Source organism: Lissotriton helveticus, chromosome 5_1, assembly GCF_964261635.1.
Source record: "Lissotriton helveticus chromosome 5_1, aLisHel1.1, whole genome shotgun sequence".
Lineage (NCBI taxonomy): Eukaryota > Metazoa > Chordata > Amphibia > Caudata > Salamandridae > Lissotriton > Lissotriton helveticus.
In genome coordinates, this window is record NC_136065.1 from 1,736,482,887 (window position 1) to 1,736,501,726 (window position 18,840).

The 18,840-nt window shown below is 43.2% G+C and overlaps 1 protein-coding gene across 7 annotated transcripts in view; it reads left to right on the plus strand.

The window, feature by feature from the left end:
• Nucleotides 1-18,840, plus strand: part of ARHGAP27 (Rho GTPase activating protein 27) — a 627,637-nt gene that overhangs the window by 564,336 nt on the left and 44,461 nt on the right. For 4 of the 7 annotated variants that reach the window (XM_078645012.1, XM_078645010.1, XM_078645015.1 and 1 more), the window contains 4 exons: nt 2,976-3,043; nt 9,532-9,622; nt 11,200-11,304; nt 12,843-12,941. In XM_078645012.1, coding sequence (XP_078501138.1) covers nt 2,976-3,043; nt 9,532-9,622; nt 11,200-11,304; nt 12,843-12,941 — 363 coding nt within the window. The remainder of the gene's footprint in view (nt 1-2,975; nt 3,044-9,531; nt 9,623-11,199; nt 11,305-12,842; nt 12,942-18,840) is intronic. The other 3 variants (XM_078645013.1, XM_078645011.1, XM_078645016.1) reach the window with 1 other exon arrangement.

Genomic DNA, 18,840 nt, shown 5'->3' on the forward strand with positions numbered 1-18,840 from the left:
ACTCTATGCGCCAGTACTCGCCAGTGTGACAGGGGGCCACGGACCAGTTAGTATGTTCGGGACAATACACTGCATGTTCAACTCTTGCTCTGCTGCTTTCATGTTGCTTTCTGTTGTGTTGATTTGTGGCGTAGGAAGCGCCGACTGTCCACCGATTGCCTAATAATAACCCATAGACAGGTTAGTACGTTGAGGCTTCTTAGTCCCTCCTTGTTACCGCCATGTGTCCTTTTGGCCCCGCCCAACCGGGCTGGATCTTTCACTTGCGGTGTTAAACTGCAGATGCCAAGCTGAGACTCCAGGGTGAGGACGGGAAACGAAGAAGGTAAACGAGTCTTCCAGCTGCCCTATCGTCCCTCCCTTCCAGTCATGCACTATCCTCCAAGTGTGGTGTAAATACACCTATGGCCTTCTTTCCGAGCCCAGGGGTCAGATTTTCACCTCTGCTCTTCATCCTTCTGTAGTTACTGAAAGGTGCCACTGACAAATCCTCGCCCTTTTAGGTGTTCGTGGTTTTTATTTGCATGGAAAGTAGAGGGACAAAACTCTAGGGTGCTAAAGCAAGCCTCTTCCTCATTGTCCAGTTTAACTGCTGACATTATCACAGCTCATAAAATGGCCAAGGCGTCCTTAGAACAGGGCTATGCCGCCAGCGGGCAGTGGGCTGGCAGCGTCGCAGGACCGTTTCTTGGGGTGAGGAAGGTCATGGAGGACCCAGCACAGCTATACACAGCGTAGAAGTATGCTCATAGCCCCTCGTTGTTGGTATAAAGGCGGTCACAACAGGCCCTAAATAGAACAGATTTCCTAACGCCCCAAAGCGACTCCTGCGATCTGGTTGCAGTAAGGCTTTCTGGTCACATTGCAGATCTGTACCGTGACACGATCCGCTGAGGACACACTGGCTTGTGCCCCGTCCATCTGCTCTTCTATTAAGACCATGTTGGTCTCATGATTACAGAGCTATGCTTGTACAGGGCCTGTGTTGGGCAGCTAACACCGCAGCAAAAACAGGCTCGCCCCTGGCCGTAGAATCTTCTTCAGAGAGGGACAAGCAGTGTGCGACGACTTCATGCCCCGAGTGTGAGGAGGTGGGGTCGGAGTACTTGCAGTGTATTTGTCTCGTGGCTCGGGTGTCAAGTTAAATAAATAATGTAATTCTTTTGACGGCTTGTGTTTGCTTCAGATGGATAATCAACAGATTGCGCGTTTCTGTATCCCAAAACAAAGTATAATTATCACACCCCCTTCTATTAGGGCCAAGAATGCAAGTTCCATAATAAACAAGGCAGGATTTAGTTTCGTTTGAAAGCTACGTGACTTTGCGGTCCAGATGTGTGAACAATACAAGCCAGAACAAGCATTGCAATGCAATAGGTCTCGCATTTATGCGAGTTAGAGCTATTGACATTGCAAATGGCAATGCCTTTTATTTTTGTTTTCGTTTTTAAAACATAACTATTAGGCATTGTCATTTACAATGCCAATAGCTTAAACTTGTGTAAATGCGAGACCTATTGCATTGCAAATGCTTGTTTAAGTTATCTTGCCTGAACACAGGACGTACTGCGGGCCATGTCCTTGCACTGCCCAGGGTCTCATGAGCTCTGTGGCGAATGTGCAGTGGATGACGACATCATGCCCGAGTGTGAGGAGGGGGGTCAGAGTACTTTCAGAGTACGCCTCCGCCCGACTCATCCTGGACATCCCCCGACGCAGCCACATTTCCGGACACCTGAGGGACCTGCACTGGCTCCCCGTCAGCAAGAGAATCACGTTGAGACTCCTCACCCACGCACAAAAGTCCCTCCACGACCTGGGCCCCAAGTACCTCAACGACCGCTTGACCTTCTACAAGCCCACCCACCAGCTACATTTGACAAGCCTCGCCCTCGCCACCGTACCACGCATCCGAAGAGCCACGGCCGGAGGAAGATCCTTCTCCTACCTGGCGGCCAAGACATGGAACTCCCTCCCCACCCACCTCTGGCTGACCCAGGACCATCTCGCCTTCAGGAGACAACTCAAGACCTGGCTGTTCGAGCAATAGCAGACCCCCCTTCCCCCAAGCGCCTTGAGACCCTCCGGGTGAGTAGTGCGCTATACAAATGCTATGATTGATTGATGCATGTGATAAAGTCCGTGTCCGGATGTCACTGCATCTTGAGAAGTGGAGTGGTGTGGCTCACTGGTTAGAGGCGGCAGACCCGTAAGCAGAGGACGGCCCGGGACCAGGGTTCGATTCCCGACGCGGCAGGGTCGTGGACCAGGGTCAGCGGGCTCGATAATTCTCGCCTCGGTGCCTACTCCAGTCAGGGACCACACTCGGCAACTCTGGGCATTAGCTTGCCTCATCTTCACAACGGCCCCCCAGACCGCCGGGGATGCTTGGTCGCACCTTAGAGATACCCATTAGGGACCATCTCTCAGGGTGAGCCAGGACTGGTTCCCCAGCGGTCGAAGCGCGGAGATACTCCTCCGGGAGTTGATTCTAGCACTGTATAAACCCACAATTAAATTAAATTAAATTTGTATAGTAGGCTCACAAATTAGGGATTTGGGGTTGAGGCTGGGCATAAGCCATGTCCGAAGGTGTCTCTCTATGGCCGCGTCAGATACCTCGACCGTGAGCTCTGAGCTCTTTTGTTGCAAGAAACAGGTACAGAGCATTGCAAAAGGTCATATGCTGCAACCAGAGTCAATTGCGCACAGCCAAAGGCACAGTGGCCACCGCCATAAGGGGCCCTACAAGGGTGTGCGAGCGGCACTGTTTGTGAAGAGTTTGCACATTTAAAATGGAAAACCACAACCAAACGTCGACCTCCATAAGTGTTGTAAAATAATGGGCTTTATAAGGTTGGGGACAATACTGTTTTCTGAAGCTTCTTACGCTACTGCTGCGTGTTTCCTTGTCCATATGTGGTTGTGTGCTATAGTGGTCAAATTAACATTAAACTGTTCCATTTCTTTTACAGCCAAAAGGTCTCGATAAAGCTGGAATTCTAAATAAAACCAAAATTGCAGAAAACGGAAAGAGACTTCGGTAAGACATGAGGCATTTTAAACAACTCAATCTAGTTATTTATTTGTTTTTCTTTCCATAATTATTTGTGTAAATAAACCGTGTTTTATGCGCGGTCTTTCTCTCTCCAGTGTGCTTGCGAACTGCTCTGGAGGGTTCTCACAGTCAGTTCAGTGGCCAGGACGGCAAGCTGAAGTAGAAATTAATTTCTAAAAATGTACCGGAGAGCTGGCAGGAGAGCAGGTTTCTCAGAGAGCTGGAAGAACACGCCTAAAATACCTGCGAGCTTTATTGCAGAGACTTAGTACTGCAGCTTCATTTGAGCAGGGTGGATCCTTTTTTGACTAGGGAGCACTGTTTTCTCCAGGCCTTATCCCAGAAAAATATTGATCCAGGATATATACATATTGAGTATAAAAATATTCAGTATTGGCAAATTGTTTTGCCATTACAACAGTGAGCACTGAGGTAAACCACACAATATATGGAATGTAATTCTGATTCTTTAATCTCACCCCTAGCCACTGGGCATATTTCGAGTGCCTTATCCTTCACTCTATAGTTACCCATTCTTACGACTTTTGATTGGAGTGGTGTGGGGCAAGAGCAATGGCCATCAATAGTTCTGTTGCAGTAGACTCCGTCCGCTAATTAAATCTAGCCGCAGCGCGACCATGTGAGAGAGGTCAGTGAGAGCAGTCTTTTTCTTTTTACTACCTTGAACTAATATTTACCAGTACTAATTTCTGATGATTGTTTTAAGTGAAACTTCTAGTCTTAAAGTAAGTTTTAAAGCCGGGGACACTTGATACAGAGCTATGAAATGGATATAATTATTTATGCCAATTGGCGCTATTTTCTATAATGCTTCATTTGTTGAGAAAATGTATTGTTCTCCTTAAAGGTAGCAATGATTTCTATTTATCTCCATTAGGATGCCTGCTCCCACTTTATACACTTCTGTGTTGACAGGAAGTAAGGCATAGGCGACCATCTTGGGTGATGTTTTTCAGTGGAGGTGAGGAGTGAGAGGTTATCAATCCTGCTGCGTAGCTTCAGCGCCAACCATATGCAAACTCCCCTTTCTCTATATGATCCAGCCAGTTTTGATAATTAAAGATGATCTACACACCCACTTACTCGCAGAAATGTGGCTGACTGGTTGAAGTATCCTCCGCAGGTGTCCTGGTTGGCTTTGACATATTCCAACAACATAGGACTAACCTCAAAGCTGGCGGCTGGGTAGTAAGCAATATTACAACAATATAATGGCAATTACAGGAGACATAAACAGTTTAACCGATCCAAAAAACATCCCTGTTATGAATTTTCTATCCACGCCCAATCTACAGGAATACTTTTCATCTGGACAATTACAAGTTATTCTGTTCCTTAATCATTTACAGCTTTAAAATCCTAGTCATTGGGGTCTTTAACCATTGGGCGGACAAAGACTTGACAGCCCAAAAAGATAAGACTTTTCAGATTTATTGGCATTTCTTAATCCAGTTAAATATTCATCAATCTGCTCATATCAAAGGCCATGTTTTAGATCTCATTTGGACCTATAACATGGTATTGATCATCACATTATTAAGTTCTCTGTTCCCATCTTGGCCATTAGGATCTTAAAAAAGAAATTAAAAGAATTCAAGGGATGAAATTAACTTGTAGGCCATGACCTTAGTCGATTCATTCTATCATCTCCTCAGTGGTGTGGATGCTTAAAGGTAGGCTCTTAATAACACGCTAATTAAGGAAGCAGACCTGCACAGCCCTTTGATCTCTAAAAGAGTCATTAATCGCAGTAAACCATACCTGTGGTTTTCTCAAGACCTAAAAGTTGCCACATTTAGGCTACAGAAACTGGAACGTAAATGTAGAAAGTATTATGAGTCTGCCAAAATAGAATCTGTGCACCCCCTGATGGCAGCCCTCCAGAGGGAAAAAGGTGGTCCTATGGACCCCCCAGACATCCCCTTGCAGGCAGGGGCAGACACTAACTGCACCCACTTGCAAGGGGAATCTCTCCCTTCTTAAAAGTGTAGGTGGGTTGCAGCCTGCACAGTGAAACACGGAGAGGCTGTTTCAAAGCTCCACGTGAATTCACTCCCTTAACCTCATCTCAGAGATTCTACTTACCTGAGCCTTCCTGACAAGTGCAGATCTTTCTGGCAGCCCCCACCCAGCAAGGGACTCCATGGGATGCCTCCCACTAGTTGAGCTGTCTTTTTGTCCTGAAGAAGATCCGCTATGAAACCTCGTTAACTCATTATCAGGGTCAAAACGTCAACGATAATACATGGCTCAGTCTTAAACAAATCTCTTGGAGTATACCATTGAGCGGTCCTGTCACAACCAAAGATATTGTTTCTGTTGTTGTTCTGACTATTCTCCAATTTGTACATACTTGTATATAGCTTCACTCTTGTATATATGCACTGCACTAACAGCACAGAGCACCCACTGTCGCTTTGATACACTAGTCACTTTATAATTGCGCTTCACCTTAACAGCCCTTGAAAAAAAAACTTTTTTCTTTTTTAAACTCAAAAATAACAAATAATAATATTTTTTACAAGCAATTTTGAGTCTTTTGCAGTATTGTTGTGTTACAATATCTGTGTTGTTTCGCACTGCGATTTAATCCATTTGTACTCTCTGGCATATTGATTACGCATAGAGTAACATAAAGCATTCTTAACAAGATTTGTCCTTATTAGCGATGTAATTGCTTTCTTCCCGAAAGAGCCATTGTAGCTTTACTATGCTTGAGAGCAGCATATCTATCAAGGTGGTGGCGACCATTCAGAGCCAGCAGGCCAAGTGAATGAAGAGCTTCAACTGAAGAATCACCCATTTCATTGTGTTGTTGCGTATAGAAAAGAGGAGGTGTAATGCGCCATATTATATACATTTGGCAAATCACTGCTAAGATAGTCTTCGTTGGTTTGAATAGTTTTCCATTCTGGGTTTAAGTATACTCTGAACAGAAGTAAATTCTGATGGATTTCATTTGGAAGATTTAGGGAGAGCCCCAGGATCCATGATTTGTTTGTGATGATTTGTGTTGCTTTGCAGTTAAGCATTGTACGACATAATGTTAACAAGCCTCGGGCTAATCTGCCATTTGCTGCTTTTCTTTACGCCGGGGAGACAAATGACCCATATCCCTCCAATGTAAGGGAATCACATGACCATGTGTCTTGTAGACAGATGAGATCTAATTGACTTACGTAAGCAATTACATCTTTTGTACCTTAATTTGATTCCAGCTAACAATATTCCAGGAGCAAAGTTTTCTTTTGTTAATCATGATAAACGACTGGGAGGCCGAGCATCTGCATGTATCAGGAGTTGCCCTTCATTGCACAGGGACTTCTTCTTTTCTCTAAATTAGTGTGCCCCAGATTTGCTGGCTGCCAGGACCAGTCATCGTGCCCTTTTGCAGATACATTTCTTAATGTACATGAGTGATTGGCAGGGTACATTTTCTTTAAGTGTCTACACTACTGGATCTAACTGGGCCGGTACCCTTCAGTGCGGTGTATAAGCTAGTCATGTTAAGCGGAGCTTGAGGGTCCAACGAATTATAGAAGTTCTTTAAGCCCATTCCTTCTGCCCAACTTTTATTGGCCTCTTCTACTGAGGGCTGTAAAGATGCATTTGTAGATGAATTAAAGAAGGCCGGGTATCTTCAAGGCTCAAAATGTGCAAGCTCTATTTCTCATTTTTGCAGTATCTCTTTTAGCTCTAGAATGAGGTTTGCTGCCTTGCTTCCTTGAGTTTAGTGTTAGTTTGATAGTCTCGTTAAGTTCACCATTTTTTCTTGGCAGGAAGGCCACTTTGCTGATCGTCTGGGATGAAAATGGATAAATAGTTGGAAGAGTCTTTAACAATTTCGTAATATTGGCCCAGTTGAGGTACTCTTGAGGGCCGCATGACTAATATTGGGGTTTTAATAGAGTTGGCCCTTCTTGTTCCATCTCCTGCCCTGGTCGTGTTTTAGAGGTTCTTGAAGGGTAATCTATATGTTTTGCTTGAGAAGCACTGCTAAGATTAAAATGTGATAACTAGTTGTGTACCATGATGTGACTGGTGCCCCAGTCCAAACCACCCTTCCAGTCTGTTAAGGCCCTATTTTGATTTCCAGATAAGGAGTGCTTTGTGTTGCTGGCTGCAAGTTATTGCAATTGTTTGTAAACTCCTCGGACCGAAAGCTATCATTTGAAGCAGTGGTGATCCTGTGAAGACATTTTGTCTTGTTTATGACCCCTTCAGGGGTAGGCCTAGACTGAACGGTCTGGGAGCCTGCGGTTCTAGTTTCTTGCATCTCTCCAGGATTGCCTAGCATTCACCAGGCCGATGACTGAGATACTCTGGATTCACACCCATTAACAGATGGTGCTGATGTAAAATGTGTTGTGCTGCTGGGGTGCTTACCTCTGTATGTCCTGTTTGAACCCTGCCGTCTGTATTAATGTGGTGCATAGCAGATATTGATGGTTGGCAGCCCTATTGTCCAGAACAGATGGTCTTGTGATCATTGCAGCTACAACTGGGTTTTTCCTGAACAAAGTTTCTTCTCAGTTTCGATGGACGGCACCCTGCTATTGCTCTTTTTATTCAGTTTCTTTAATCTCTTACAATTCTTTTTAGACCGCAGTGGCATGAAATCATCTTTGGTGTTCAAATCAAGAAGATGATTGCATCAGATTAAGCTGTGAAATTGACTCAGCCTCCTCCAAAGGAACCGTCCACTGTATTTCTATTTGTTGTAAATGAGGGAGCTCCCATTGCTGGACAACAGTCAATGGGTTTCCTGTAGCATGTTGCATATTAATGGAGCTAAAGTCAGTTTTGATGTGCATGAGGTTAGGGAGAGCAAGATGATGGAGTTGTTCGTGTGCTAATTGGTTTACCATGTGGCCTTATTTTTCCGGCCTCAGCAATCCTAGCGACTTGGCCTGGAGTGGCAGGAGGAACAGAAGTGGACCTCTTTACTCCCAGGAATTTTCAATCTGGTGAGGTTGGGTGTTTGGGCATTGAGGTGAGCACATGCTGCACCGGTCTAACGCTGGCTGCCTCCATGCAGCGCATTGAGCCTGCTGCCTATTCTAGTCACTGTCACTCTGCCACCACCTGTGGCAACCCCAAGGTTTCTTTCTCACTTCTTGCGTCCTTGCCCCAACAGGTGGCTGAATCACTGGGTCAGTGCGGTTGCAAAACTCCCTTGCACAGACTGCTCTGGTCCTGAGTCTCGGCCTCGGGTTTGGAAATCAATGAACCGCAGCTGCGACCTGCTGTGGCTACACCACGGCACGGAGGAGCAGAGCATGTTAACTAACTAGAGTAGAGTTTGAGAAAGGCACTTTTCCACGTCTACCATGGACCACCTTCCTCCTTTCAAAGACTTGAATTGAACAGCCTTTCTTTGAAAACTATCTTAGTTTAAATCAGGTTCTCCTCTTGATCGTTGTTCACTTCATATTCTGAAACAAATTTTCAGGACAACTGCCAAACATTTTCTTTTGCTGTTAACTCGTGCTTAGAACAATGGATGGCTCCTCGGTATCTCAAAGAGGCCTTGGTGACATCACCTTAAAGAACCAGGGGGTTGACCTCTCAATACTGGAAAAAAGAATGCTCTCTCAATTTCTGGTGGATGCCAAAATATTGAAGACCATAAAGCTAACCACCCATTTGATGACCTACAGGAAATTATCTTACTTGGCAGCTTCCAGCACTTGGCACCAAATATGTTCTTTTATTTATTGTAGACGATCTGAGAGCAGACTTTGAACCAACGGAATATTAATGCATTGATCCTGTTGGACTAGTTGGTCGCTTTTCAATATGGTATCCAATGACATTCTTATGGATCAGCTCAGGGCAGCAGGAGTCAAGGGCACTGCTCTTAACTGATTTAAGTCTTCCCTCACTGATGAATCACAATCAGTTCCCTACATACGGTTCCACTCCAATTACTGGATGGTGTAGTCTCCTATAGGGCTTTTAATTATACACTCATCTTTTTAATATATACGTCCGCTATCTTGTGAAAGCACTAGTTAATAGAGGTATTAAAAAAATACGTGTATGCGGATGACGTTCAAACCCTATTACGGCTTCACAACAACCCCTCAGCACATTCTGTTTTCCAGCATCTCATAACTTTGTGAGGAACTGAATGGGTAGCAACTGCTTAAAAACAGATGCAGCGAAAACCTAAACTCTTTAAACTAATTCTGTTTATATTTTTGCGATTGATGTTTTTTTTGTTATGGGTGTAGGTACATTTTTTCATGAATACTAAAATCTATCATCAGATATGGATGGTGTTCTAATGATTCGATCGTGGGGACTTAAAGGCTTGCTTAGCCCAAAGACATATTAAACTAATGTGCTATCACAACACAATGTGAGAAATGTATTTCTAATGCATGTTTACTTTGTCCAAGACCCTACATGCCGTGTTTTGACATTCATGATATATTTTAAAACTGCAGGAAAAAAAACTGGAGCTCCTCTTGGACGGTTTTGGAGGGTTCGATTTTGACATTTTACAAAGATGGGAAAAATCAGTCCACCAGCAGCATGGTAAAACATTTTCCTTCCTACTAATTTATTATTGAATTTAGACTTCGTTTTGCAAATTTATATATGTTGTTCCCTAACAACTGCAACCCAAACTACTCGCTCAACTCCTTTCCAGTGCCACCTTCAACAAGCACATGCTGCTTTCTAACTCAGATGGCAGAACAGTGCAAATATCTAATACCCGATCGTTGACTCCTCCCCTTCAAACCATTAGCTAATCCTCTGGTCTATCAATATACTACCCCTTGTTGTAATGGAGACAGTCATTTCCAGTTGACCCCCCCTTCCTCGAAAACAACCCCAGGTTATCATATGTAATACTTGTGTGCTGCTGAAATCATCAGAGTGGAGACATCACTTGACTGCACACTCAGGTCAGCCGCTATCCACAGACCCAGATGGCATCAGCCATCCCAGTCATCAACTTGACAACCACCTGCATCAATGCAGCAAATTATGCATGCAATAGGAGCTCAACGTCTACATCATCTACCAAGAGGCCTAGAACATAACCAATTACCAACATCTGGCATTATGGTTGTTTTCCCAAAATTGGATGCCACAGAAGCTGCTTATTTTATTATTAAATACCAGCTCTTTAGAAATGTTACCTGCCACTACCTATTCTACTTACCCTGTTCAGCCAACCTCAAACTTGTAGCTGTACCAAATACAACATTTGCACCAAAGAGATATAGGCAGTGTTACCCACAGCAGAAATAAACCTTTCCCAGTACCCGCACATTTTAACAGAGCACCATGTGTCTGTGCATTATGGACCTTGTCCCTGAAGGAGGTGGCCTGAAGTCCCCCATACTGGTGGGTCTAGTCACACGCTGCATCCAAACAGCCTCATTGGGGACTTCAAGGCCTCTCAAAGGTGATAGGACACTCCTGTGCAAATTCTCTTAAACTGCCTCCTTCAGTACTGGGATTCTGCAAAGGAGTAACCTATTAGAAAGAGACCAGGGCTCCTGTGGACGGGTCATGCCATGCCCACTTCCAGCTTGCGCTCTGTGGGTTGGCACTTTGTGTGTGCCACCTTCTAGAGGTACCGAAAGTATAAAGTATAACTATGTTTTTTATTGAACACAATATAATATTTTAGAGCTTGTTCCAAGGTGCTATTAATGTACATTCATTACTGTTGCTTTTCTGATCAGGTAAATAGAACGGTTATATCATGTATGTCCCATTTGTCATTTATTTTTGTAAGGATATCATGCTATTTTCTAGTTTTCTAGGAATTGTCAAATGTTTTATTAATCCTGATCTGGGATTTGAGACCTGGTCTGAGTGGTTGCCCAATGTTGGCTATTAAGAATTTTTCTCAGGACTGACTTTCACCAGTCTTGGAATCATCACCTTTACCATCACCAACTTTATTTTTCTTTCGAATAACCGAATGATGACCTTGAGTTCTAATCTTTCAAGGAGAGCATACACACTACAAAATGTACAACCCCCACAACCATGAAACATGTACTATAGCAAAGGGAAATCTGAGTTTTAGTTCTTGTAACTAAAGTGTGGTGTTATCTTGCAATAGCAATGGCCCTCTCTTTCTTTTCTCCTAGAAGCAGTCTTCCAGTTTGAATACTCCTGAATACACAGTGGAACTTAAAGGGGCGACAGTGTGCTGGGCGCTGAAGGAAAAGTCCAGCAAGAAGAATGTTCTAGAGGTAACCTTTTAGTGACTGTCGTCACATCTACTCTTCTTTCACTTACAGCCTCTGCATTGCTTAGGCTGGACATCTGTCTTTGTTTAGTCCCTGCATTGCAAGGTTCATGATATGCCTGTGGTTGCCTGCTACATAACAACAATGTGGTCACTGTTGGGGGAGACTCTAAAGTTATATTTTTGATTTTGCTGTAGGAACATTTCGACCACGTTCGCGTGTTTGTTTTCAGTGACTCCCATAAATCAAACAGCTGTTATTTTAGCGCCAAGACACCCAAGGGCGAGCTTGCACTTTAAGAATACAGGTATTATGATTGTTATGCTATATATTTGCAACACACACTCGCTCTAGTGTTGAGAGGAGATGTGGCCTAGTGGGTAGAACAGCCGACTTTGGAGCTGGGAAACGATGTACGAATCCTGCCTCTGCTAAACACCCTGTGACTCTGGGCAAGCCACTTAATCTCTCTGGGTACTGTGTGCTTTCTCATGGAATACTTCTGGATGTCCTCTAAAGTGCTCTGCTGGGTTTCGGCCAAGTTCCTGCTATATAAAACTGTAAAAATAATTAAGAAAAAATATTGTGTCGGTTAATAATCAGATCTGTGATGCACCAGCCACGGTGCTTGCGCAAGGGGAGCAATGTGCTTCCTCCACCATAATGCAAGCCTAAACCTCTCTCTTGCTCCGGATCAAACCACCGGCTGAAATCAAGTACTGATCATCGGGTAAACGTTGCTGAATAATTACTTCGTCTAATTTTGACATCACAATGTACACTTCAGGATGATATAATTTGGGATAATTTAACTTTTTTTTTATTACTCTACTATAACTTTTTCAGAATACCTAGGCTCCTGACTCCTGAGGTTGAACATATGGATAATTTCCAACCATTCTTCCTGGACATTTCAAACATTCAGATCGTTTCCCGAGATTTGACTGTCGTATTCAGAATTTTTTACCAAATAGCTAGAACTCTTGTTCACAAGATGGGAATGCTGTGACAGACACATTTAGTTCTGTAACCATGCTTGTTTTACACATTATTCCAAACTATTTATTTCTGTGGACTATTCTGGTCGGCAGCTTTTGAAGTGAAAATGAATGCGATGATCAGATTTCATTGGGATTCTCCAAACGTATTACTTATTATTTATTTGTCTTTTTTATACAGAGTACTAGACCCATGGAACAGAAGCTAGGATTTTATTTTTCAAAACCTATTACATACAGAAACAAACTGTCTTAGGGAGTAGAGTGGACCCACCTATGTGGATCAAACAAGAATATCAGATTGTATTGTGGGGAAATCAACAAACGTTAACAGGATAAAAGCCAGCCTGGGCTATTAATTAATTGATGCACATGGAACAATTGACAAGTCTGCAAAAAGAAAATTTTCAGTTCGCAGATCAGCATAGATGACTTATGTTTGCACTCTTTAAATTTGTGTAATTTTGGATTTTTTTTAATAGCTGCATTCTAAGTAATCGTGCAAGAGTTCATAATAATGTGTGTATATTTCTCCCTGTACAGCTGAAAACACGGGGAGGTTCGGAATATCTTGTCCAGCATGACAAAGATTCCATAGCGACAGACTGGTATAACATTATAATGGACAGCATCCAAAAAATGGTAAGTAATAATAACTCCTACACCGATGTATGGAGGGTTCGCAGAGAAAACCTTGTTATAGTATGTGTTTTTAAATTCCATTCATCAGTATCTTTCATTAGTATCTTTGCTAATACAACATTGAAATCTGCATATTAGTGTATATCTCTGTGCAAAGGTTGGAGTGCACATTTGTAGTGTTCGGTAATATGCATCAACTGTTCCAATCTGAGAACATTTAAAGTATGTGGATACATGATTGGTTAGCACATACATTATTGGATTTAATTCGCTCAAGTATGTATTGGAATGGGGTGACCTGGTAAGGTATTTGTCTTGAAACAAGGAGAACATGCACCACATGATAGCTGTACATAGTTGGCCCTAGTTGGAATCTCATATATACTTACGCTTGTTTTGCTATTTTAAACAGCAGGTGCAAATGATATTGGGAAACTTACCACGTCTAATATGTTAAGTTTTCTCTTGCCAGACATCGACCTCTTTATGCCACAAGTTCTACTTCAATCTCCACTGTTCTTGGACTTTCTACTCCTAATAGACCTATTTAATAGTCATATTTGCCTTATTTGAATTCTTCCTAAATGCACTAGAATTGAATTCTACTCTACAATTTGCACAGTATTTGCACCTGTATATGAACCTTTTGTCAGACTCATTAGACCTCGGATCCCATGCTCCTAAACTCAAGATATTGAATGTGTACATTCTTTTGTTACAGTTTTGCACGTGCCTATTGTCAGTTATGAATAAAGCTTAATGTAAACAAATGTGTGTCTAACAAGTACAACATCTTTTAAGTACAATTATGTGAGGCCCCGCTGGTCTGATTAGTGCTTAACAAAGCCACCCCCTCCCCTTTAAAAGAAATACGGCCCTGCGAAATGGGGTCTCCAGGGCCTGATAAGGCTTGGGGAGTGTGGCCACAGGAACCACCCTCCCCTTTAAAAGTACAAAGGGCCCTGAGATCCCCAGGGCCTGATGAGGCTCATGAGGAGGTCCTCACAGCCCCCTCTCCCCCCCCCCAAAAAAAAGGCCTTTGGGATGGGGTACCCAGGGCCAGTCCCTGAGGCTAACTTCTCCCGAGGACGGCCGAAGGCGGTGTGCAATGTGGAGTTGGATACTTGTCCTGTGGCCAACCTCCTGCCCCCTGACGTATTACTTCACTCATGACATCTTCTATGACATCAAAGATAATATCACTGCAGCATTTACAATGAAATTATTAATGAGAAAACTGTGCATGGCAGGGATGTGGTTACCTCAGGGTACGAGTTATAGTTATTTGAGATGACTATAACTGGTGAATTTCTGTGGTTTTCAAAGTGTAAAACCTTTCATTGTTACTGAACATTTCACCTAACTATTACTTTACCCTTTGTTTTTTTCATTGAACGTTATTCATATATAGGTGTGCATGTACAAAATCTCAGGATAAATGTGGTCACTCGCAGTCAGTGGCTGGAGTGCACTGACACTTTACCCCATGCAGTATAGTGTGGTGGGTGGAAGCAAAGCTTGAATCACATGTTAACAAACCAGTGGATAAAATGGGCTATATGCATGGCCCTTTTTCATTATTTTTTTTAATTACATGAGGCTAATGAGACAGTTGTGTCTAAGCGAGACCTAAATACTGAGACCAACTGCATTTGCAAATGTTACTTTCTTTTTTACAAGCAAGTAAAAAGGGGGTTTAGTTTCCCCAAAGTTCGAACATTAGGATGGACCATCAGAGAGAAAGAGAGTTGTGAAACTTGAAGATATTTGCTCGGTGTTCCTACTGTTTTTGCAAGCAACCAAGGAGAAACTTTGTAGATCATCATTTTAAGGCTGCAGGACGGCAATGAATGGATTGACAGCCTAAGTTCTAAAGGCTGAATGCGTCTAAACACTATCATACTAGTTCTGCATGAATAACCATGAACTATAATATCATATCATGACAAATCATATATAAGTATTATTGTTGCGTCGGAGTCTTTAACACATGCAGAACATTATTTTTGTATGATAAGCGTGGTTTGCACAAGGACCCCAAATTCATGTGGAGACCCTGATAATACAAGAGGCTTCGACATTAGAAAGGCCTCTAAATTCACTCTTGCCATATTAAAAAGAAACAAAAAAGTGTTCTTCAACAGTACTGTAAACAAAAGAACAGGCTGAATAAGAACAGTACTGCAGCAAACAATAATTAATCTTGAGATATGTGATTAGGTAGCTATTTTCAAAATGTTCTTTAGGAAAGAGTGTTTCTGGATTCTTGGGAAATGGCAAGTGCTGCAGCGATTATTTGAGAAGTCGTAGAGCACGGCTTACAGGGTGCCATGGGACCTTATGCAAACAAGGAACATGGACCTATGGAGTGCTGGTTGGATAATAAAATATAGAAATAACCAGGATGTAGTGAGCCCCTCAAGCCTCTGTCCAGTGCCACTGCACCTGCTGCACCATTGATAGCTGCATCCCTGCCTATGAGTGTGAAAACATATTTTTTTTAAGACTTTGAATGATATTCCAACCAGTGAGTCAATCCATTTTGAGAACAGTAACAGAGCAATCATTGGGAAAGCCAATAGGTCTGTCGTCGGCTGCCTGTTTGTTTTGTCAGGTCATGTTTTGTCACGGTTTTTGCAAAACGTATTATTTTGGAATATGCTGGTCCCGGATCAATCTAAAGAAAAAAATATTTTGCTGCAGGCAAAACAGTTTTTTGGGTCTCCAATAAACACACATTACCATAGTATTTCCTGACATTGAGGGAAACTGCTATGTGTGTGGATGTGTTCCTTGTGAAGGGGCAGCATTTAGTCAGCCAATGGCTGAAGTGGGCTGGTACATTACCTCTTGAAGCATGCTGGAGTGGGTGGAATTAAAATGTGAATGATAACGACAGACTAATGAATGAAGGCTGGCTGAAACACCTTTAAGTAACTATGTTTTGCACGTAAATTTAGCAAAATCACAAGGTCTTGGCTAACTGACCTAAGAAAGGATGCACAAGAAAGAAAGGAAAAACGAGGATAACGTAATACAGTTTCAAATGGACAAAATCTGTTTTTTTTAATGCTGTGAAATTGCAGTAATCAGTAAAGGAAAACACTTGAAATGGAATTTTTAACACCATTGGCAAGAGATGGGATCTGATAAAGATGGAATGTGCATCAGAAGCGTCCTGCTATGACAGCAGGCTCTAAACATAAAGGCTACACTAAAGTAATTATAAAGTAATACCAAAAACGTTGGCACTGAAAGGAACTAGTTTGTGTGCGGACGTGCTCCTTGTGAGAGAGCAAAATGCAGGCACTCAAAGTGAAGCTAACCCGTGGCTTAAGTAGGCTGACCCACTGCCCCGTGCTGTGTGCTGTAGTGAGCAGAAGCAAAATGTGAATGACACAACAGGCCAATGGATGAAGAAAGGTAGCTTAAAGCCCCTCCCTGTAAGTACATTCTACATATGTTATTAAAATCAAAAGGTCTTGTCTAACGCCAGACCAAAAAATGTTTTTCCAATTATTTTCGGCCACTTTGCCTTAGAAACCCTTCATTGCCGCTTCCTAGGTGTTTCCTGAAGTTGGAAGCAGAAACATACAAGATGTACTGATGTTTTAATATCAGTTACTGTATCAGCCAGGGCTGGATAACAGTACAGAGGCAAAATATAAAGACATGACTGATATACAGCAGTAAATTGGGGACTTTTCTGCTCAGCCTTGCATTTGTTACAATAAACTGCATTTCGATATGGCTATAAATGCTCACGTCAGCAGACATCTGTTATGACTACCATTTGCACATACCAAGTCCAACTGCCACTTGCCATCTATTAGGGAGCCCAAGGAAAGGATTAAGGGCTGAGCAGATGACTTAAAGAAACATTGAGTTAAATTCAGAACTTTCCCTCCTGGCTAGCAGTACTCAAGCAACAGCTGTTTCATCCTATCGAGGCACAAAGGAAATTGATTTTTTGGACATGTAGTAGTTTTACATGCATACAAGAAATATAGGGGCTCATTAGGATCGCGGGCGGACTTGAGTCTGTCCGCGACCCCAGAGTAGGAGGGAACGTCCGCATGGGCAGCGGCGTTCCCTCCGTGAACATTAGGATGTGACCGCCAGGGTGGCGGTCACATCCTCTATCTTTAACATTGCTGCGGGTGCAGCTTCAAGCTGCACCCGCCGCAATGTTAAAAATGCATACATTGCATTTGTATGCAGAAAGCGGCAGGCACCGCGCGGTGCCTGATGATTTCTGCATACAAATGCAGGGGGGTACCATGGGTACTCCCCATGTGCACCCCCACCCCCCCTTCACCCAGGGGGCCCGCAACGGGCCCCCGAAGTCAAAGTCTGTATGCTTTTCCACGGCGGAAAAGCTGCAGTGGAAAAGCATCTCTTTTACACTATCCTAATATGGCTGGCGGTGTCTGATAGACACCGCCAGCCATGTTACAGCTTTTCCGCCGCGGTTGTAAGTCAACCGCGGCGGAAAAGCGGCGGACTGAAACCAGGACCTACCAGCCATCCTAATGTGGCAGTGGGTCTTTGGTGGGTCCGCAGAGGATTTCCCGCATCCTCCGGGCCGGCGGTGGCTTCCGCCGGCCCGGAGGCTGCGGAAAATCCTCCATCCTAATGAGCCCCTTGATACTAATTTCAATACTGGTATCAAGTTTACAACAGTGGATGTTATTCAGCCATATATTTTAAATGGGTTCTATAAATTAAAAGTAATAGGAAATCACATGCGTTGGAAGACCGGCTGCACAGGCTATTCGCTTCCAAAAGCAGAAGTCTTCATAATGTGTTCCTGGTACTATAAGCGGACAGTGTGTCAGTGACTAGAGAGAGAGCATGAGCATGCAAGCAGGTAATGGAGGAGAGTTATGTAATGCCTGACTTTTATAGAGCGCCAGTATCATGTATTTCAGTTGTTTCTGAGTCTCATAACCCACTGCTATGACATAGCAACAGTTGATAACTAAATTGTATACCCACTGTTGTGATGTCATAAAGGCCTTCCAGCACAGGCGGACAGGCCTTACTGAAGAAAGGAACACAGGGAAGGTGGCGGGGATTGGTCAAGGATGGCAGGTACGTTTTTTCTCTAAATTTGGGACAGGGATACATAACAGCTGCAATGTTATATATGTCACTCCTCAACCGCTGCATAGTAGCTTAAGGCAAGGGCAGATGACTTTAAGGACCATACATAACATAAAATTGTAGATGGGTACAAATGGGATTTACAGGGATGTTTTTCACCTCGATGTTCTGAATGAAATCATAAACCAATTGAGCTTCACTCTTGTTGTCTATGTGATGTCACTCAAAACCCGTCGGTGAAAAACATCCCCATGATTCACTGTTACCATCCATAATTCTATATGTTCTTTCTGCTGTGCTCCCACTGGGTTCACCACGAAATACACGGCTGAGTGGGTGCATATTCCAGGAGGTTTATAAGCAATGCAGTCTGCCCAGGCAAGGGTATGGCAAAAGAAAGAAAAACTAAAATAAATGAATGAATCAGTGGCATTGCTAGAGCTTCTGGCGCCCGGGGCTATCCCTCAGATTGCCTCCCATGGCAGGTAGCAGGGGGGTTGCTGGGGGAAAAGTACGTATTTGCTCTGGAGCCCAGTGGAGTTAAACGTGTAGCTTGGCTCCATCGCGCCAAAAACCTCCAGCTGATTATTGATATATAGAAGTTGATTTCACACAAGGCCTAGTGACTTAGAGAAAGCCCACACTGCTTTTGCCTTATGACTCAGGGCACCACTCCTATTGAGAAAAGTGTTCTGGGTATAGTCTGGCACCTGTGGAGTACTCCAAGGTGAATACTCAACCACGTGTGGTTTGCAGTATCCTTCAAAGTTTCGCACCTAATGTTTTAGTATTT